Here is a 21,879-nt window from a genome sequence, read left to right as displayed (position 1 = left end):
GCTTGTATTCCTGTTTCTTTGGCAACCACATTACAAGCCTTACCCAAGTTGTGAATTGTCTATCTTTTTGAACCCTATCACCTCTTAAAAGTACTTGAATTGTAATGAATATGGAAAAGTTAAAGCGCGGGGTGGTTGATTGGGCTTTTGAGTGGAGCTAATGAAATAAGAAGAAAGGTGCACTGTGTTAAAAAAAATAAGAGCACACTTGAATTGAAAAAAATAAATATTTTTCCTTGCTAAGTGGTGACTCTTGATGTAAACGTGCTTAAAGAAGTAGGGGGTGTAACTCAGTGATGCAAATATGGAATGAAGGTTTGACAAAGGTATGGGCTTAAAAGTGAAAAAAATATATTTAAGTGCTTAGGAAGGTGTAGTCACTATACTCATATGTATCCTACCTGTCCCGCATCTAACACTACAACCAAATAAAGTCTTACTTGATTCTAGACCAAAAGAGCTCGATTAGTAGAGTATTACACTACGGGCAAGTCTATGGTGCATTGTTTGTGGCATGAGAGTTTATTTCTGAGGGTGAGTGAAATCTTACGTATGTGAATTCCTCAGTGTGTAAATTATAATGACATGACACAAGTCTCTTTTGTGGTGAGTAGGCACGTGATTCAGGAAGGAAAGGTAAGTCTGGACCTCTGACTGAGAATATGAAAGCCGGTTAGGGACATTACGTAGCTAGAGAGAGAGTCCACTCTTGAGGTTAGGAGGTTACGCCAAGGTAGTCTATCTATGTGATTCTTGGTATAAGGAGTAGGGAAGTAACCCAGTGATGATTAGGCCTATAGAGTATGGTTTTGTTGCTATAGGACTAGCAACAGTTTAAGTGTGGGGTGTTGATAGTAGCCTATATTATATGATGTAGATGCTATTTATGCTAGAAGTTAATCATACTTTATTGATGTTTTAAGTGTTAAATGATAACAAAATGCTCTAATTGAGATTTTTATGCTTTGCAGGAACTACTCCGAGTTAGCAGGAGGATATAGAGTGTTTTGGAGTCAATTATGTAGATACAAGGCCAATTGAGAAGAGCCCGGATGAAAACGAGCAAGAAAAGGCAAAAAAAAAACTGGGTAATAGTCCACCGCGACCGCGGTAGGGCCGCGGCTAGAACGCGGTGAAAGAAAAGCAGAAAACAGAATGTTTAAAATGACCGCGGTCGTGCCGCGGTTGGCCCGCTACCGCGGTCGATCTGAAGAAGACCAAGAAAGTTTAAGGGCTAAAGTATAAAGTGTGAGAAACTTATCCTAACCCTATATAAACTCAACAAACTCGCCCAAGTAAAAAAAAAAGCTTGTTTTTAGACTCAATTGGAGGCAAGAACAAGTATAAAAAGATAAAGACACCATTAGAGTTTTAATTCTTCTTCTTGTTATCATTATTTTGTGAATTATGAATGATTTTATGGTTTTATCTTGTTTTACATGAGTAGATAAACATTTAATCTAGGGTTGATGGAACCAATTGTTAGATAAAGTTTTGACTTAGTTTTGTTATAATCGAGTCGGGTTTATTATATGATTGTTGAACTATATTTTGTATGGTGATTAATTGAATGGACTTTTGATTAATCGTGTTTAATTGCCTTGTGTTGCTTGAGAAAGAATACTAGGTTAGATTGTTATTGAACAATACCACTTTTGGATAATTAAAGAGATTCATTACTTGAATTTAAAAGTGGGGTTAGAGATAACGAAACTTTGGTGGGATAATTCAGAGCTGCATAAATTATCAGCTAGAGTAGTTCCAGAGAATGCTCTAGTAAATTATCGTAGTTGATCGAGAGATAATTGCGATAACCCATAGCTCATAATCCTCATAGAGTATTACGGCGAGATTATAGCAAAAGAGTTAAGAATTAAACTACCAATTGGGGAAATCAATACCCTAGATCTTTTTTACAATTGAATTATCTTTAATTTGGAATATTGTTAGTTTTAATATCATTTTACTTTAGTTAAACAAAACTCAATATTTATTGATAAAAATCTTGCATCTGAAAATTGTTTGAGCTTGTACTAGCATCACTAAGAGTTGTAATAGATAGGTTAGTTCCTTGAGGATTCGACTCCAGACTTGTAAACCGGATTATATTTGCAACGACCGCTTTGTCTTTTATAAGGCATAGTTGGGCGTGATCAAAATATAAGAAGGTATAAGGGTGGTATAAAAATTTAATACTATCTTAATACTCTGTTTGGTTAGCAAACCATTTGACACCGGGATAACTTATACCTTATAGAAGGTGGGGTAATTAGCACCAGTATAACTTATACGTTCTTAATAGAAATTATGCAATTGTCATTCTTAATACAACATACCAAACAATGAATAAACAACAATCCCAACATAATTAATCCCAGCATAACTTATCCCAATATAACTTATACCGGCATAACTTATACCGGCATAACTTATACCGATATAAATCGTATTCCAACCAAACGACCCAAGTTATGCTGAGATTAGTTATTGACTGTTTGATATCTGTTTTATTAATTCTGAAATTGTCGATTTTACTGCTTTATCCAGGAATCTTAATTTTGGGATTACGATTCCACCGTTTAGTAGATATAAGTTATCCCGGTACTATTTTTAATTATGGGATAACTTATCTCAGAATTAATAATCAACAAGCAATAAGACAGTACTAAATATTTACCTTTAGGATTATTTTGCTTATCCATCGTACAAATCAATACCCAAGAAAAATGGAGAAACATGAAATTTATGTTCCTAAGACTGAGCAGACACTTTTGGCAGTTCCCTTGTACAGAAGGGTCATTCTGTCCCTTGTGCACCACAGAAAAAAGGAAACTGTACTCCTCTTTTCCCTATTTGTATCTCCTTTTTCATCTCTTCTCAAATACATGTCCATTTGTCACAATTACTCATCCACTTTGAGAAAGCAAAGATAGCAAATTGTTAAAGCACTAAAAAACCCAACATACTCATAAACTATCTTCATTTCTTTCCCTCACGCTTCTCATCATCATCTTTTATCAACTCCTTTAAAAATTCTTCAATTGCAACATCTTCTCCACAACCTGCGATCTGAGAAACAGTTTCTGGAATACTAATAAATAGTCATTCTTCTCTAAATGCTTCAACTTTTCCATCTTTTCTTCAATCTTTTAGCTGCAAAAGAGATTCTTGGGTAATCAAATACAGGCCTTTCTTCAATCTGTGATCTGAGAAAAAAATTTTGTAGTAACAAAACAGAGTTTTTTTCTTTTATGAACTCACTTGAAATGCTTTAATAGTTCCATCTTTTTGCTCACTCTGAGCAGAAAACGGTTTTTTTTTTTTTTGGGATAATGGATACTAAAAAAATGTCAGAATTTTAACACTTCACATCAAGAACTCTGGTAAATCCTCTAAATTCTACAATTTGTCTATCTTTTCTCTATCTGTGAGCTGAAAGACAGCTTTTTGGGTAAATGGTACTGAAAATTTTCAACTTTTAATGCTTCTCATCCTGAATTTTGATGAATTTCCTTAAACTCTTAAACTAATCCATCTTTTTTCTCAACCTGTGAGCAAAAAGATAGTTTTTTTTTTTGGGTTAAAAAATGTCAACTTTTGAAGCTAATAATGCTGACATAGAGAGAAATGGGAGTAACCGGAATGGTAGTTCCCGCCGTCACCGCCGCCGTAGACGTCGCCGGCGGCCGTCAATGGCGGCAAGCAGTGAGACAACAACTACAGATGGGAGTCTCAACTTCACTGATTCAGACTCTGACCAGTCTTGGCACTCACCTTTAGGCTCTATGGCTGGTGAAAGTGAGGGTATTTTGGTAAATTGTGAACCACAGAGGGACAACAAGCAAAAAAGAGGGTCATTCTCAGATGAGGAGATTGATTTGGAGAGTGGTGAATTGGAGTTGTTGAAATTGCATAATAAAGAAGAGAGGGATTGTAGGATTTGTCATTTGAGTTTGTTGAAAAGTGGTGGCATTAGTAGTAGTGGTGGAGATCAAGTGCAAGAGCATTCTATAGAGATGGCTATAGAATTGGGATGTTCTTGCAAAGGTGACTTAGGTGCTGCTCATAAACAGTGTGCTGAGACTTGGTTCAAAACCAAAGGAAACACGTGAGTACTATAACTCTCTCTCAATAGTCAGTCTCTCTCCCATTTTGTAGCTCCTTAATTTTAGTTTGTGTTTCGGTTGCATTACATGGTGTTTAGGAGTGGAGTCTTGGCGTAACAGGTAAAGTCGCTGCCATGTAACCAGGAGGTTACGGGTTCGAGTCGTGGAAACCGTCTCTTCTTACAGAAATGCATGGTAAGACTGCGTACAATAGACCCTTGTGGTCCGGCCCTTCCCCGACCCCGCACTATAGCGGGAGCTTAGTGTACCGCGCTGCCCTTTTACATTACATGGTGTTTGTTTTGTTAGAGACAGACTTGTATGCAAGTATTGAATAAGTGAAAAATTGACCGGAATAGAGTGGAACAAATATAGAGTAGCCAATGAAGGGCAGAGTTACCTTGCCTGAACAGGGTTCAATTGATTCACCTTTTTTTAGAAAGTTATATTGCACAAGTAGGGTAAAAATAATTTTCTTTTGTGTATAAATAAATCGTTGTATCCTATTAAACATAAGGAAGCTTCTTGTGTAGCGGTAAAGGTGGCAAAAAAAATTTCTTTAGATCACATGTTCAAAACCCAAATGTGGTGTTTTTATATTTCTGAGATTCCCTTGTGAGAATTCCGGGTCCGCCACTGACAACCAATCCCAATATTAGTGTAGGATTGACGCGTATTTGATTGATTGGTTAATCTTCTAATAGACTTGCATGATTGGAATAATTTTTATGTTTAAGTGAATCCTTATAATCTGCTTGTGAAGTATAATTTGTGATCTATTTCTCCTAATATCTGATGTTTTAGTGAATGTGAGAGACTCCGGGGTACTTTTTCCATGGCGCCATTTTCTCAATACCCTTTTCTTATTACATACTCTATGTGAACCACAAGTCGACCATCCTCTCTCTCATTTTCTAACTCTCTCAGTAGTTCCTCCACCTATGGTGCATCCATAGAGATATCCAATAACATTACAGTTCAAGAACCTGATAACAGTGGCGTGGTTTGTTTCAGTTCAGGATAAGTTTGTGAATGGTCATTTAATTGTTCGGTCGTGGTCTGGTATAATCCTCTCTTTATTTGAGCACCTGGATTCTGTTTTCTTCGTGGTAGCTGCTAATAGTGATAGAAGCACTGAATTTCTCGAATCTTTGTTATTTAACTGTCTCCTGCCAAGAAAGATTATGTTCGGAATTCTTCTGCATACCAGGCATCAATAGCAATTGTTGTTATATTCGTAACATTTGGTTCTTCAGTACACAGAATTCTTGATTAGTACTACTATGTGCTGGAAAATTTACTGAAGGAAGCTGAATTTAAGCTGTTACTTTTGTCATTTTCTAATAATTTAAGGCATCATCAGAGAATATCAGCTCAGACATCTACCTCCATCTTCCTATATTGAACGGATTGATGCATTTTGCTGATGTTTGACTCTATGTCCAAATAGTTTCTGCATTGCTCGTCCACCATTATTAACGTTTCATGTCGTCTTTCTTTTGCTCTTTTTGTTGTCATGTGGTATCAATTAGAGTGCAATTCTGTACTAGGAGCCGATTGAATTATCTATGGAACGCACCATTAATCATCACATGTTTCCTTCAGAAAAATGGAAAAGTTTCTAGTCTTAGTTTTTTAAGGGCCTTTAAATTTGTTGAATGTTCTTTTCTCACATATAGTTCATTTATATACTTCTGTTTATCTACTTAATTTCTTGCCTTTGCTTCATGCAGGATTTCACTATATAGACGATTTCTTACTATAAGTCTCCTCTAGTTGCTTATATCCTATCTGATGTAAACTGTAATTCTTTTGTGAGCCAACATGAAAATGTGTGATCTGATATGCAATCATCTGCCCTTGTGTGTATAATAGTATCTCAATTTGTTTTTCATATGCTAATTTCTTATATGCGTAATTCAGAATCTGTGAAATCTGTGGTGCCAATGCACTGAACATTGCTGGAGAGCAGACAAATGAAGCCAATAACGCTACAGTTGCCAGTGTTGCAGCACCTGTAGGCCTTTCTGAAACCCGAGTCTTCTGGCATGGACGCCGTGTCATGAATTTCCTACTTGCATCCATGGTTTTTGCCTTTGTCATCTCATGGCTGTTTCACTTCAATATATTGCCCTAGATGCAATTGAAGATAATTGTCCTGGCAGCAAAGGTTTCTTAATTTGCTACTTTAAACAACTCCACCAGCCGGTAGAGGTATGTGTAGGCAGAGGAATACTCAGATATTATCTTGGTCGCACTAGTGTATGAAAGGTGGCGTGGTATCTGGTACAGTTGCGTGGAAGTATCCGGTATGGGTATGTCAAGTTTCTTGCTAATTTTTAGTACATTTTGACGAATCCACATGAGATATCCACACCCTTATCACACTCTCTGGACGCGGATGTGTCAAGACAAATGAAGGACTCGCATAATATAGGTGTATCGAAAACAGCCTCTCTACCCCCTCGGGGTAGGGGTAAGGTCTACGTACACACTACCCTCCCCAGACCCTGGGAATTCACTGAATCGTTGTTGTTATTGCATAATATAGGTGTAATGGTATAGGCCATGCTGCAAACATATCGGTTTCAACCATTAGCTTCTAAATATTGTTCGCCGTGATGATTGTTTTGCTAGAATGTAAGATAGTTTTGTTCATCAAAACCTCTTGATGAATTTAAAGTTCTTCCCAGCTAGTGTACGTATGTAAGTATATGTATAGAAGTACGGCGATAAGGTATTAGCATTCTGTTGTATATCATCCTTCAAATTTCTGTACAAATATCTCACGGCTCTTAGTTGAATTGTAGCTATGTTAATCCCAGCTGTATGGTTGTTGCAATCAACTCTGTTAACACCTGAACTTTTTCTTTGTCTTCGGGCCACCTTGGGCTCATTTGGACTATTCTACGAGGTCAGCACAGATATCGGGCAACTATGCCCACCATGGTTTAGGTAGATAGGAAGAAAATCACCAATTGTGTTAGTGTGTATCCATGTAAGTTTTATCATTACAAAAATTGCAAGCTATGTGGAGAGCTGGTGCTTCATATGGTGAAGAATTTAACATGTATGATCAGGCTGAAAATAGATTTTTAGATAGAATTTAAGGTATATATACGGATAAATCTAAAAATTTAAGGTATATATACGGATAAATGTAAAAAGAATTTTTACATAATCAATGTATTTTTACCTATTATAGCAAGTTATTTACAATTTATTCTTAGTTATCAATTAATGCTTATTAAAGTAACTTGCAATTGAAGGGGAGACTTGGAGCAACAGTATAGTTGTCTCCGTGTGACCTATAAGTCACAAGTTTGAGCCGTGTAAGTAGCCACTAATGCTTGCATTAGAGTAAGATGCTTTGAGCACCGGACTACCCTTTCATAATAACTTGAAGTTACTTTTCAAGTGACTTGAATGTGTAAATATTTTGACACTTTCAGTACGTAGAATATGAATGATGGTTTCAAATATACCTTTGGATGTGAATTTAATTTGTCAAAGCAAAGGATGGTCCCAAATTCTCTCAGATGCTACGCAACCTTCATTGACCAGAATCATTTGCTTTGTGTTTGAATTTGTTTCACTGCTTTAGTATAATTATTATTATTACTTTCTAATATTTAGACAAACCAAAACTGGAGCGGACACAATTCTCACTTCAAAGGCTTTGGAACATAACTACTCAAATGGAAAACGAAGACACAAAATTCTTCTCCTTACACCTTTTTTGGCATAGGAAAAGGAACATCATAGCATACTGGTTCATACATGTAGCTCTAATCTTTGACAAAAAAACATTTCTCCTTACAGCAAACTGTATACACTTTTACGCGAAAGCAAGCTGATAAGAAATCCATTATTCACAAGCACATAAACTAGAACAAAGAACTACTACTTATAGCAAACTGTATAGGCTAGTAGTGATAATCCATCGCGACCAATGTGCAGATTAATATTTCTGAAAATGTTGGTTTATGTTTAGTCAACAATGGCATGCTGAAAATGTTGGTTTATGTTTAGTCAACAATGACATGCCAATTGGAAGAGTTGGTGGAAAGAGTTGGTGTGGATGCTAGGAGGAAGCTTCCTCCTTTGATGTCACCCATGACATCAAGAGGAGGTAGTTTGATGTCACCAATGACATCAAGAGGAGGTTTTTACCTCTATAAATAGATGCACTCCTTCACTTGTAGAAATCATCCCAAAATAATACAATACATTGTAGTGAGTAGAGAGTTAAGAGAGAAATTCTCTTAAGTGTAATTGGGAAATCTCCCCTTCCTTTGTTAATATTAAAAGGGCAATTGTTCTCTGGTGGACGTAGGATTATTTTGATCCGAACCACGTTAAATCTTGTGTTCTTTCTTTTACGTTTCCGCTAACAATTTCCATACAAAAAAGGTACATTCTTTATGTATCTGAACCTAAACTTGCTGATATTTGCACAGCCATAGATAAGAAGACTACCCAATTGGCAGTTGATGTGCGCAACAAAAGCATAAGCATTATCGCTAACAATCTGATGTAACATCTTTACGGGATAAAATGATTCTGCAAAAAGCAACTTTTTGTGCAGATATGCACGAAACAAATAGAGCACTCACATTTAAAAGTCTCGTTGTGTTTGAAAAAAGTGACAATTTTACTAGGATAAAAAGGTTATATAAACTTTACGTCAAAATCATTTCTTGAGATCCACAGCGCTCAGACCTTTTTCGGTTTTAAACGTTGAAATAGCCTGATCAAATGTGCCTCTAACGTGCTGGCAGATAAGCATTAGATCCTGACATGAATCATTCAATACCTCCCTTGCTGGATCCCCTGGAATAGAAGCCAGATAGACCACCAAAAGTTGCAGAAGATTTTAAGGTACCAAACTTAGAAGATACAAAACATTTCTCAAAATGTAAGTGTATACAAATATGGAAGCATAAAAAGGCTACTGCAAATTATGTTAAAGGATTTCCAAACGGTCGTATTATATGATGTATATAGATTAAGCATGTTGTAGCAATCTCTAACAAAACAATCTACTACATGGACTAGATCAAATAAGCTCGCAAAAGGAAATATATCAACAGGAAGGGCATCAAGATATTTCTCCAACAAAACAAACTGGCCAAAAAGTGATACCAACCAACTATTGATTAACAAGAATGATCCTGAACAAGCCATTTAGAAGTCTATGACGAAAGTTTTAGCAATTATCAAGCATGTTACATTAGTATGGAAAACGGATGTCAATTTGAATGATAAATAAGAAGCAAAAAAAAAAATTTGAAAAAAATATCAGAAAATCTGGTGACAAATACATGAGGGAAGTGACACAACCTCTAAAAGATTACCCCTGTATTCCTATCACGAGAGAAATATTTAAGCTATTTTTTTATAAGGTAAAAAACTGTTAAGTGTAAGTGAAAGAAATGTTTAAGCTTTTCTTTTTTACAAGTAAGAGAAACTGTTGATAAGGATAAATTTGAAAATTATTTAAGCTTTACCTGTAGTCTGAACTCTTATGTTTACTCTAGCATCAGAGGGATGTGGAATGCTGTAACCACAGAATGTTACTCTGGGACTGCAAGAAAGTAAATATCAGTTAATCAATGTCCTAAGCTTGCCGCAAAAACCACTTTTTTTAAAAGCTAGGGAAGAGACAAGATTAACAAAGATCAGCAGTATGTAACAAAATGAGATACAGAGGCCATCTATTTTACCAGTGGAGTATTAAATTTCAAGCAAAATTCTATAATATTATTTATATCAGGAAAAAAAAATAGTACTTGTAGTGATTACTGCATAATGAAAAAAGAAAGAAAAAAGGAAGAGATGAATTACTAACTCTTGATTTAAAGTGAATCGGATAGCATTTGCCAGCGTATGGTCCTCATCTGTCAATGAGAACGTTGCTTTTGATGGATCTTCGAATGAACCATGTTCCATTGACTGTTTAAACAAATGAGGATCATTCAAAAATTATTGCCAAATTTTCAGAATTCGAAAATAATGAAATTTATGTATACCAGGAAAAAAGAAAAGAGGAACCATCAAAAGAAGTGAGATTAGAGTTGTCCAATGGGTATGAAAGCAAACTTCTTTCATTACAAATGTTTCTACTGAATCCTGATTAGTGCTTTTCAGTGAACTATTATCTTAAGATCAAAACACACTGTAGTAGTAGTATTAGTACTATTAGAAAGCAGTCAAATCAGCAAGGACCTTAATGATGCAGTCCAATGTCTTAAAGGCCAAAGCATAAACAACAATGAATGTTCAACTGGTCCAAGTCACTGCTTCTAGCTTTTGTTTACATACAAGAATATTTGAACCTACAACAAGGGGGATGAAAAGAATGAAAGACTGCCAAAAGAATAGAAACTGCAGGAAACAAAGTAATCACAGACAGAATCGAAGTGGAAGAAAGTGCAGAGCCAAGCAAGCAATGCTCGCACTATAAAACTCAGGTTCTTTGCAATTATTTATCTAAATCAATCAAGTGATCTACCAACTGCCCCTCATTTGTAAACTAGTTAAGCTTGGATATATGAAGCTTCTGTATCCATAATCAGAGTTCATCATACTCGAGACTATATTTTTACTAGTTATCAATCTTCGCAACTCTCTTCCTTTATCTTTTTATTTTTTTAAATCAGCCGCAACTCTCTTTTTTGATCCAAGCTTGAGAATATGTTTTGTGAAACTCATAAAGGCATAATTAAATAAAATTTTATCCTTACTGCACAAATTAGTATTCCATCACAATTTTCAGCTATTATGACATATGAATTAAAAAAATGTTAACTTGTAAAATCAGAAGGAAATATCATATCAATGGGGTTTTATGTGTAGAAGGAGTTATCATATCAGCATCGAGACTTCCTTTTGAGAAATGAGAGAAAACAGAGCATTATAATCCAGTTAAGCACAACTCTTGTTTTTCCATTGAAAATCATTGGGGGAAAAAAAGGTTTCGGACAATAGGTGTTCATTGCGGAAAGAGATGGAAAGTAGTGCGTTAGTGCAAAGGAGGGATAGTGCGATTCTGAGGCTTAAAGCAGTTGAAATTCGTGGATATGTTTAGTTTATACCCAAACGACTAGAAGTAATTTCAGCTTCGCCCCAAACATCATTTGATTGGTAAAACGCATCACTTCAAATATAAGCATAAATTTCAAAAGGACTCTCTAATTGTTCCATTTAAAACAGTCTACTGTTTCATTTATTTCCCTACTCTCTGACTTCAAATAGTAAATTCCCATATGACCTTAAAAATCGATGATAAGGTCATTGATACTTCCACCAAAGTAAATAATTGTAAAATGCAAACTTTACCTTTTCCAACAAGAACAATACTAGCAAAAAGAAAACTTGAAAAGTTTAAACAGACATATAGACGTGCCAATTTAGACTCGGTGTCAAACCTAGAGTAAAATACAAGAGTTCTTTCTAGATTCAGGAATCAATGAAACAACAGACAGCCAATTCCAAAACCAACTAATTCAAAATTTCGCCTTATTACCGAAGATTGTAAAATATAATCAAGGCAATTGAATCATTGAAAATCTTGATGCTTCACTGCCAGCAAAAGCTTAAATTTAGGTTGAGAAAAAGAACTATGAACTGAGAAGTGAATCAAAGAGGTGGCAAAGGACAGAGAGAAGAGTGTGGGAGGGACAAACAAGCAATAAGAAGACCAGAAAAATTAAATAGGCACATAGATGTGCCAATGTGCACTCACAACTTGTCTGGATGGTTGTTATGCATTGTTTCAATATGTATTGTATTATATTGTATTGTACTGTATTGTTTTGATGAATACAACATTTGGATACATTGTATTGTTCCCCGCCATTTCATAATGTCATGCACCAACAATTTGAATAATAAGTTTACAATATTACAAATAAAAGTAGAGTACAAGGTATATATTTATTATAAAAATGGGTAGAGTAAAGGGTAAAATATGATTATTAAATAATATTAAGGACAAAATGAGGGTAATAACGCGACCATACCAAATGGGACGTTATATAAAATGGAACATTTCATCGTTACGTAAACAATCAAAACAAATATTGTATCTAAAGTAACAACACGATACAATAAAATAAGTAAAAACAATGTCAAACCCAGAATAACACAAAATAATTCAATCTCCTTCTTCTGTTCTTTTCATATTCAGGAATCTATATCTTACTATTGTTACTACTTATTGCAATGTTTTTTTCCAAACTTTTCTTTAGCCGAGGGTGTACTGAAAACAACCTCTCTACCCTCCCAGGGTACGGGTAAGGTATGCATCCACACTACCCTCCCCAGACCCCACTTGTGTAAATTCACGGGGTTTGTTGTTGTTGTTGTTGTTGTTGTTGTTTTTTATATTCAGAAATCTGACTCAACAATATGCTGTAGCAAATTCCCATAAAGCAACTACTACAATTAATCTAAAATTTTAGCAGAATTGTCCAAGATCGCGAAATACAATTAAAAAGATTGAATCTTTGAAAAACTTTCAGAAACGAAGCAAAGGGAATTAGGAGGTGCGAGATTTCAGTAATGGGAGATAAAAGTAAACACTTACGACAAATGGGTACCTTAAAGGCGTAAACTTTGATTGAAAAAACAACTCTGAACTGAGAAGTGAAGCAAAGTGTGATGGCAAAGGCGTGAGAGGCGTCTGGTCGAGGAAAAACCTTTAACCCTTTCGAATACAGACAGGGCTTAGGGTTTAAGCGCGAATATGTTGGTTTGATAATAAATAGATTTAGACAATTATTAAGCTCGTTTAAATTGACTTTTTTCTACTTATGAAATGGTTTATACTCTTTTCAATATTTTGGTTCGATAGGAAATAATAAGTTGTTAACAATGTCAAAATAACTCTAATTATTCCTTCCACAAAATTAACTTTAACAACGGGTTGAAATTCAAAAATAGCCAGATTTACAACTGGTCGTTTAAAAATAGCCCAATTTCAAAAGTAATCAAAATTTAGCCACTTTTCATGTAAAGATAAATCTGAGCGAAAACACTATTCAAAACCCGGAAAATATATTAGTATATTATGCTGGAGTTCCAGCATAAGTATAATTGAACTCCAGCATGTTATACTGGAGTTCCAGGATAAGTATGTTGGAACTCCAGCATAATATGATGGAGTTCCAGCATAAGTACACTAGAACTCCAGCATAATATACTGGAGTTCCAGCAAGTATACCGGTCCAGCATAATATACTGGAGTTTGGAGCACCGGTGCTCCAGTCTCCAGTATATTATACTGGAGCCAGCAAAGTATACCGGTCCAGTCTCCAGTATATTATATTGGAGCCAGCAAAGTATACTGGTCCAGCATAATATGTTAGAGTTCATACACAGTTGCACCGAACTCCAGTATATTATGCTGGACCGGTCTCTGTTGCAGCAAAATAGTGACTATTTTTCATTGACTTGGTAAATGCTGGCTATTTTTGAATGACCAGTCCGAAAACTGGCTATACCGTGCTATTTTTACTTAACAACGGCTGGAAAACGGAAAAGGACCAAAAATGTCCTTGAACTATTCGAAATAGCTCAAAAATATCCTCCGTTTATTTTTGGTACCAAATATATCCCAGCCGTCTATGTTTTGGACCACAAATGCCCCTAAACCGTTAGTCTTGCCATTGAAGCTGACATGACAGTCCAACTAGGTTAGATTTGCTTACATGACCATCCACCTAAGCAATCCAGCATGGCAAAATTATTTTTTCGAAAAAATTATTTTTTCGATTTTTTTTATTAAAATACAAAATCAACATTTATTCCCAAAAAAGTAAAAAAATATTTGGAAAATTTATTTATTTTGGATTTTTTTATTAAAATACAAAATCAACACTTATTCCGAAAATAGTAAAAAAAAAATATTTATTTATTAAAATATTATATATAATATACAAAATAAATTATTTTGGGGCGTGCTTTAATATATTGTTCCGGAATTTTTTTACTTTTTCGGAATAAGTGTTCGACCGTAAAATTTTTAAATTTCACTTAAAGTTAAATTTCGGCATTTTTGAAAATTTCAAAACTCCAAAAAATATAAGAACTTCGGATGAACAATTGATACTTACAGTATAGGTGTGCCTTTTGTGAAGCTATAATTGGTAAGTATCTAAAAATTAAGATAAAACTAATCAAAAATTCACAAAAGAGAACTATGAAGTTTTTTAATCAAATCATAAAGCCCAATCAAGAATAATGTTTTCGAATTTTTTTTACTATTTTCGGAATAAGTGTTGATTTTGTATTTTAATAAAAAAAAATCCGAAATAAATAATTTTTCTAAATATTTTTTACTTTTTCGGAATAAATGTTGATTTTGTATTTTAATAAAAATTTCCGGAAAAATAGTTTTTTCGAAAAAATAGTTTTGTCATGCTAGATTGCTTAGGTGGATGGCCATGTAAGCAAATCTAACCTAGTTGGACTGTCATGTCAGCTTCAATGACAAGACTAATTGTTTAGGGGTATTTGTGATCCAAAACATAGACGACATGGATATTTTTGGCACCGAAAACAAACATAGGATATTTTTAAACTATTTCGAATAGTTGAAGGACATTTTTGGCCCTTTTCCGGCCGGAAAAAGAAGGAAAAAAAACACTAAGCGGGTCAAGTGCTCCATGAACTAGAATTCGGGTCGGGTTCCACCCTCCAAAAGTTCTCCTTCACTTCGAATAAACCTTAGTTAAACCCTAATAAATGAAAAATCCTTGCTTTTCTCCCTTCCTCTGTAAAAGACGAAAGAGAACAGAAGACACCATTCATCGGTAAATTTCATTAGACTATTTGCTTCATGCTTGTTTAAACATGAATTAGCTACTTGCGTAATTGTGAAGATTTAGGAATTTTTGTCAGTAGCACGAAAATTATCACTGCACGCGATAATCTTTTGTAGAATAGATTCATATAATTGTGTGTTGAACAGATACATCAATGCGAAGGCGTTAAATAAATCCACACTAGTAACAAACTAGAGGTGAATCCAGGATTTGAACTTTATGAATTTGGAATGCCATTTTTTAGTCCTCTCCCTTAAAAAACGGAGCTGCTTGAAAGCAGATTTCGAAATTACATAGGTGAATGTTCGGTGTCCTACTCGAGACATTGTACTTGTCGTCACCAAACCAAAAGGGATGAGGGAAAAAGGCTAGAGAAAGAGTCCTTGGAAGGGGGAATATCGGAAAAATTGTTAGTGAATCCACCATTTGGGTTACTGGGTTCAAAATTTAATATTTGTACATATTTAGTAAATATTTTAATACATATAGGGTCTGAGCCAAACTACTGGGTTTGGCTCAATGCGTAGCTAATACTATACATCCGCTCCTTCTACAAATGCAGTAGATTCGTTGCCCACTTGACGTTGTCCTTACTTCGTACATGTAGTAGTAGTAGTGGTCAATGTGATCTAGCAGGTGAACTTACAGAAATGCTTATAGACGAGGTAGGCTAAGGGTAGTTTGCCGGCAAAAGGTGTGCGTATACACATATGGAGTCTAAGGTAGTGTTGTTGGGTAACACTAACATCCTGCCTATGGCAAGGCCCACAAGGGGGCTTGGGTGGCCCGAGTCGGAATCATGATCGAACATGGCGCTTGCTTGGTGGGCTTGGTTAAGAAATAAAGTTGCGCCCTTGCTATCAGCTATAACTTATGGCACAATGGTAAGCACTTGATCCTAACTAGTGTGTGCATTAACACTTGCTACACATATAGCAGATTCATTGTCCAGGGCATAAAGGGGTATGATGATTGGGCGTCATCCTTTAGCTGAATTTTTCTTAGCAGGTCTGCTGTATGCTTCTTAAACTGGATTCAGACCTGTAATAAGACTTCTTGTACACAAACATGTACACAACATCTAATTGAAGGCAGTGGGTGCAGTAGTGATTTCTAAACATACAGTAAATTCATTGCCCAGGACATAAGGGGTATTGCGATTGGAAAATGTCCTCACATTCCTCGATTTTTGTTTGGCTATACTGCTAAAGTTCTTTTAGCATATTTTGCCGTATGTTCCCTGTTTTTTTCATTGGGTTCAGACCTATAATTAGACTTTTTGATGTAAGTGTTGCTTTCTGTCTCACAGGTCCGTAAAGATGGGTTCCAATAACCTACCTACAACAGTTGACAAGGAGCAGGTTCTTTACTTTTGTGATGTGTTTATCATTTAGTCTTTGTTTATCTGTAAGGAAAAATGCTTTCTGTGTAATTTTCATACATTTGTTAGTAATTCCAGCTTCCAAATTTCAAAATATTTTCATTCTATGTAAGACGTTGAATGCAGAACTTTTCAAGCTAAAATGTTTCTGGTTCTTACACCCCCTCACCTCTTTCCTTATGTATGCAGATTTTTGGCATGGCCGAGAAGGAGATGGAGTACAGGGTTGAATCATTTAACAAGTAAGGTGTTCCACATTGTAACTGTTTCAATCATAAATCTTAACCTAATAGCACAAAAGAAATCTTAAGTAAAAAAAAACTAAAAGATTTGGTGATTATCCATATGATTCAGTTTTCCTTCTAATTCAGCTCCAGTATTGTTTCCTAGTTACTTCCATTGAAGGCATGTGTACAAAATTTCTGAATTTCCATACATTGATGTTTATTGTTGTGATCTAGGCTCACTCAGACATGCTTCAACAAGTGTGTCGATAGAAGGTACAAGGACCCTGAGCTAAATATTGGCGAAAATAGCTGCATTGATCGTTGTGTATCAAAATATTGGCAGGTAAATGATTCAATGATTTCATTCTAATACTTTTTTTGTTTCCTTTTGGTGGGATGATAAGTGATCTGGTTGCAGTTAAATGAGCTTTAATGTGGGGTGTGTTTGGTATGAAGGAACCAATTTTCCCATGTTTGGTTGGCTTAAATGTTATGGAACTCATTTTTCTCATGAACTCATTTTTCTCCAATTGGAGAAAAATGTTTTCCCTATCAAGAGAAGGGAAAACATTTTTCAAAACTCTTTTTTAACCTTCCCCGCCCTATTTCCCATCCCTTACCAACCCACCCACCCCCACCCTACCACCCTACCCTTGCCCCAACCCCACCCCGCCCACCAACCCCCACCCTAAATAGAAATATTATTAATGATACTTTCTTTTCATGTTATAGATAGAGTACTTTTTTTTCATTAGAGTATTTTTCTTTTCATGATATAAAAAAGTATTTTTTTTCATGATGTAAAAAGTAATTGCTTTCCTTTCAACAAAATAATATAATAAAAGTATTTTCTTTCATTTCAACAAAAAAATATTTTCATCATGTTGAAAGTGTTTTCTTTCATTTCAACAAAAAAATATTTTCTTTTCATGATGTAGAAAAAGTATTTTATTTCATTTCAACAAAATAAGTACTTCATTTTCTACTCTCTAACCAAACACTAGAAATTATTTTCCGGAAAATTTTTTCCACTCACCAACCAAACAAGGGAAAATAAGGTATAAAATCACTCATTTTCCATGAAAATATTTTCTAGGAAAACATTTTCCATGGAAAACATTTTCCTTCGTACCAAACACACCCATAGTATTGTCCTTTTCATTGGATTTCACTTGGTTTGGTGTTTGTTGTTGCTGCCTTTTTACTCAAAAAACAGTGGAAACTATGACCATTTTCTTCCTTACATTTTGTGTGTCATGCACTTTTGCAGGACCTCTATCAGTTTCTAGGTTTGGATAATAGTTCATATTCTAACCTTATCAAAAGGAAAACCAGTTTATATACTAATTTTTTTCCAGGCTGTCTTATTGTTGTGGACTAAAGCAAACAAGTATTAATTTTTAATCAGAACAAAGCCTCGTACTGAATGGTACTTCCTACCTTTTTAGCATGGGGGTTGGGGTAGAGCCGTAAAGGTCACTGGATGGGGTCACCAGAGGTTGGGGAAAGGGATAGGGTGGATAGCCTCAAGAGTACTTTAGTCAGTATACAATGGATTTAGGAAAAGTTCCATTCTATAAAGTCTAGGGCGGGCCTTGTAATACTCATGCTAGTTTAAGATAGAAATTTATAGTGTGTTTGGTCGTGCTTCTAAAATCAACTTATTTTGAAAGGTTCTTTTCTCAAAAGTGCTTTTCAAAAAATTATTTTTTGTGTGAAGCAGTTTGTGTTTGACTAATCAATATGAAAAGTACTTTTGAGTAGCAATTAGTATTTGTCCAAGCTTTTAAAAAGTGTGTCTAAGTGTAGTTTTGTCAATAGTATTTTTGGACAGAAGCTACTTTTTTTTGCTTCTCATAAACTGCTTCTGCTTCTACTCAAAAGTACTAACTTCCTTCTAAAAGCTTGACCAAATGCCTCAATTTTGGAAAAAAGTACTAGCCAAAAAAAAGCTCGACCAAATTCATTTTAGTCCATGAAAGCTGATTAAGACTTGGGAGTACATATTGCAAGGTGAAGGGTACTATGTCTTCGAAGTTAAGTAAAATAACTAGACTCTAGTTTGTAGTAAAAAGATTTTTATTTTTTCTTTTGTTTTTAAATGAAAGCTAGTTGGTAGAAGAAATTTGAAAACAGGTAATTGAATAGTTTAGTGGATTCCGGACCAGTTAATTAAGACTTAGGGGTGGCAATTGGGCAGTTTACTTCGAGTTTATTTCGATATTGTGCAGGTCAAAATGGGCTGAGTCAACAAGTAGATCATCGCGCAACCTGCCAGTATTTGGACCTAAATGAGTTGGGCACAATTTGACCTTTTTGTTCATTCTTTTTTGAGGCATCAATTCAGATTCTCAACCTGCCCTCAACCAGTCTTGTTTGTAAAATCAATAGCAGAGATTCATTTTTTTCATACCTATTTCTCTTATTTATATAGTTATCTATAATTTCCGTCGCAGTTAATTGATGTATTTAATTTTAGCACATAACTGAAAAAACATTGTGAAAATAATAGCCTCACCAATAATGTTGAGACTTCAAAACTTTTTAAAAATTGTAAAAATGCTACAAACATATTAAATTAGCTCTTATTAGTTACTGCCATCACTTGACATTTAGGATGTGGCTTTACTAGTGTCAACAATCAAGCTTAGATAAAATCACTTCCAGGAAACTAATACGTGGGACCCACTTATCCTTCAAGAAAGAGAATTGAAAACAATTTTTCATATTCGTAAATAATTTGAAAATAATAATGAACAAAAAGTAGAGAGAAAACTGGAATATGACTTTTGGAAGATTTCAATTGGCAACTGTGTGGGTTTATAAAGCATATACGGGTATAGATTAGGAATAGAACTGAAGAGCAAGGGTTGATCTCGTTTTATTATTGGATTAGGCATGAGTGTAGGGGACTATTTACCTACTAATGCCTAGCCCAAGGGTGAAGTTAGGGCACGGGTCAGTATCAGACATGCACAGCTAATTCAGCTACTATTTTCTAATGGATTACTCTGGGCATAGCCCAAATAAATAGACCAATAAAACACATTTTGTCCTTGCGGTTAAATCTTTGGCAGGTTGGGTGAGTTTCATATTATTGGGTCAATTTTGCCACTCCTAAATTGAGATGATGATGCTTGCGCTAATAGAGAGTGAGAGGATGTCGTTTCATTATTTTGGAAGGGTTTCTTTTTAAATCTTGGGATTGCAAATTTGGTCAAAAGTCTAACCCGCCCCGAAATTTAATGGGTTGGATAAAATGTATTTTGCTGATGGGATGATTTGGGCTATGGCCAAAATAACCCATCAGAAAAGAGTTGCCCAAGTTGATCCGTGAAAATGTGCAAATTGGCCTATGTGATGCCTAAATCAAGATGCAGTTCACAAGCCGATAATCAACTTTCTATAATCTATATATCCTATTGCGCTAATTGTATGAGGAATTATTCATCTCTTGTGAATATCAAGATTTAGTTGATGTATATTTTTCGATATTTTGGGGAAAATAATCTTTGACTGGATAACAATAATTAGTGTTTAATCATGCTTCGGTGCAAATAATAATGTCATTGGCCCAAAGTAGTTGAATATGAAACTAAAATTTTAAAAGGAGCTTATGTCAATTTTGTATCAATATCTATCTATTTCTATGTATATATAATTATATTATTGGAGAGTAGTGAATAAGGATCTTAAGAGCATGTTTGGCTTAGCTAACTTAAAGTAGTTGATAAGCATTAGGTGGTGAAAAACACTTTTACTGCTGAAGTTGATTTATTAATAATCAGTTACGTATTTGAATAAAAGTGATAAAATGATAATAAGCAGCTGAAGTATTTGATAGAAATCTCCTTGAATGTAGGTGCACCTAGTTTGGAATTATTTAGGACTTGAGGGAATACAATGTAGGCTTTTGAATAGGGGGTAAGATAGAATTGTGGGTAGTAAGTGACTACTATCTTACTAAGCACTACACAATTCAACACTCAGGTTCTTTCCTTTTCACAATTTTCACGCTTTGCTTATTTTTCAAACTTTATCACCCCTTTATTTCACAACTCCTTTATTTTTTATTTTTTATGAAGACCTGAAGCACTTGGCGACGCAGGCTGAATTTTTGCTCCTTCAGTTCCTTCTTCAGTTTTGGCCTTCTTTGCTCAATTTTATGCGATTGTTTGATGCTATTCCATTCTTTAAGCTCTCACATCAAACCATAGTTGGTCAATTGATCACAGTAAATGGGGCATAAATCCATTAAAAAGCATAAGAGAAGTTGGTAAAAATACCAACTTATCACCCGTCAATGGAAATCACACTACTTCATCCAACCCCCCCCCCCCCCCCCCCAAAAAAAAAGAACCCGACCCCCAACCCAGAAAAGTGACAACATCATTGGCTCTGTTGGGATATGTGATTCAGGATCTATAGGCATGTCGATGCTATATGGTAGTTGATGCAGGTATTGGTCATATATTCTTGGTTAAAGAGCCCTAATTTGAGCCAAATCAAAGTTCAAATCTGAATGTAGTGAACAGCTATTTATAAGTCGCACCTCTTTTTAGTTGCTAATTTGTTGCTGCTTGAAAGATGAATTATGTTTTGTAATTGGACGCAGAGTAATTGTCAAACAAATCGTATAGGTGTTACTCTTATGTTTTTTGTGATTCTTCAGCTTGTGGTAAATTCATGCCAGTTGCCACATGCATACTTCTCAAACTCTATGCTACATTAACGGGGTTCTTGAGTTGAATATAACTTCAGCATACATTGTTATCCGTTTTTGTTATCCGTTTTCTTTCTTTTAACTAGTATACTGTTTAGTTCTTCCAACCATGTATCAGATATCTTCTGGTAATTTTATATTGAAAATGTTGATAGCTTTGGTACATCTATACTTGTCAAATATTCGAGTCACTTTTTATTTTTATTTTCAGGCGACAAACCTTATTGGTCAGATGCTTGGTAATGGACGATCACCGATGTGAAATTCTTCTACGCCTGACCATATAAAGTTCTGAAGAGCAGGATGACTTCTTGCCACCAAAGCCATGAAATTTTGATGTTTTTCTGAGATTTACAGTAATGTATTTTAGCGGTTGATAAAGAAATGCAGATAAGCATATAGGTTTTCCTTTTTTTTATTTTTAAAAAGGATTAGTTCCAGCGCCTCCATTCTTTATATGCAAGTATTTTAATTAAAGCTTTGCCATATGATCCTTCTAATGTAACTGAATTTCCTCTTTCCACATTTGTCATGTTAGACGAATTTCCTATCTAAACTTCCAATTTACTATGACCTTTCTTGCAAGCATGGTCCTTATTGATGTTAGAAATGT

General features: G+C 35.0%; 3 protein-coding genes across 6 annotated transcripts; 2 read left to right on the top strand and 1 right to left on the bottom strand.

Annotated features, from left to right (window-relative positions):
- Window positions 1-2,793: 2,793 nt before the first annotated feature.
- Window positions 2,794-6,948, top strand: LOC107786876 (uncharacterized). The gene is made up of 2 exons (XM_016608383.2): window positions 2,794-4,108; window positions 6,030-6,948. The coding sequence occupies exons 1-2, from the start codon at window positions 3,588-3,590 to the stop codon at window positions 6,241-6,243; spliced, it is 735 nt and encodes a 244-aa protein (XP_016463869.1). The 5' UTR covers window positions 2,794-3,587; the 3' UTR covers window positions 6,244-6,948.
- Window positions 6,949-8,571: 1,623 nt separating this feature from the next.
- Window positions 8,572-12,870, bottom strand: LOC107786875 (uncharacterized). Of its 4 annotated transcripts, none has more exons than XM_016608381.2 (5): window positions 12,697-12,869; window positions 10,335-10,444; window positions 9,958-10,061; window positions 9,617-9,693; window positions 8,572-8,939 (listed from the first exon to the last, which is right to left on the bottom strand). In XM_016608381.2, exons 3-5 carry the CDS (start codon window positions 10,056-10,058, stop codon window positions 8,800-8,802), a joined length of 318 nt encoding a protein of 105 aa, XP_016463867.1. In that variant the 5' UTR covers window positions 10,059-10,061; window positions 10,335-10,444; window positions 12,697-12,869; the 3' UTR covers window positions 8,572-8,799. The 4 variants fall into 4 exon arrangements, with proteins under 4 accessions (XP_016463867.1, XP_016463866.1, XP_016463868.1 ...); XM_016608380.2 differs by having other exon boundaries at window positions 12,710-12,869; XM_016608382.2 differs by lacking the exon at window positions 10,335-10,444 and having other exon boundaries at window positions 12,697-12,870.
- A 1,939-nt stretch (window positions 12,871-14,809) lies between these two features.
- Window positions 14,810-21,675, top strand: LOC107786874 (mitochondrial import inner membrane translocase subunit TIM10-like). The gene is made up of 5 exons (XM_016608378.2): window positions 14,810-14,923; window positions 16,245-16,296; window positions 16,506-16,558; window positions 16,778-16,886; window positions 21,478-21,675. Exons 1-5 carry the CDS (start codon window positions 14,856-14,858, stop codon window positions 21,526-21,528), a joined length of 333 nt encoding a protein of 110 aa, XP_016463864.1. The 5' UTR covers window positions 14,810-14,855; the 3' UTR covers window positions 21,529-21,675.
- The last annotated feature ends 204 nt before the right edge of the window (window positions 21,676-21,879 follow it).

Source organism: Nicotiana tabacum, chromosome 3, assembly GCF_000715075.1.
Source record: "Nicotiana tabacum cultivar K326 chromosome 3, ASM71507v2, whole genome shotgun sequence".
Taxonomy (NCBI): domain Eukaryota; kingdom Viridiplantae; phylum Streptophyta; class Magnoliopsida; order Solanales; family Solanaceae; genus Nicotiana; species Nicotiana tabacum.
This window is presented reverse-complemented; position numbering and strand designations above follow the sequence as displayed.

Coding starts and splice junctions, on each gene's coding strand:
- LOC107786876 (XM_016608383.2), top strand. CDS start 3,588: ATGTCAACTTTTGAAGCTAATAATGCTGACATAGAGAGAAATGGGAGT. Junction 4,109..6,029: donor TTCAAAACCAAAGGAAACAC/GTGAGTACTATA, acceptor TGCGTAATTCAG/AATCTGTGAAATCTGTGGTG.
- LOC107786875 (XM_016608382.2), bottom strand. CDS start 10,058: ATGGAACATGGTTCATTCGAAGATCCATCAAAAGCAACGTTCTCATTG. Junction 9,694..9,957: donor CGATTCACTTTAAATCAAGA/GTTAGTAATTCA, acceptor ACTTTCTTGCAG/TCCCAGAGTAACATTCTGTG. Junction 8,940..9,616: donor CATAAGAGTTCAGACTACAG/GTAAAGCTTAAA, acceptor CTTCTATTCCAG/GGGATCCAGCAAGGGAGGTA.
- LOC107786874 (XM_016608378.2), top strand. CDS start 14,856: ATGAAAAATCCTTGCTTTTCTCCCTTCCTCTGTAAAAGACGAAAGAGA. Junction 14,924..16,244: donor ACAGAAGACACCATTCATCG/GTAAATTTCATT, acceptor TCTGTCTCACAG/GTCCGTAAAGATGGGTTCCA. Junction 16,297..16,505: donor CAACAGTTGACAAGGAGCAG/GTTCTTTACTTT, acceptor TTATGTATGCAG/ATTTTTGGCATGGCCGAGAA.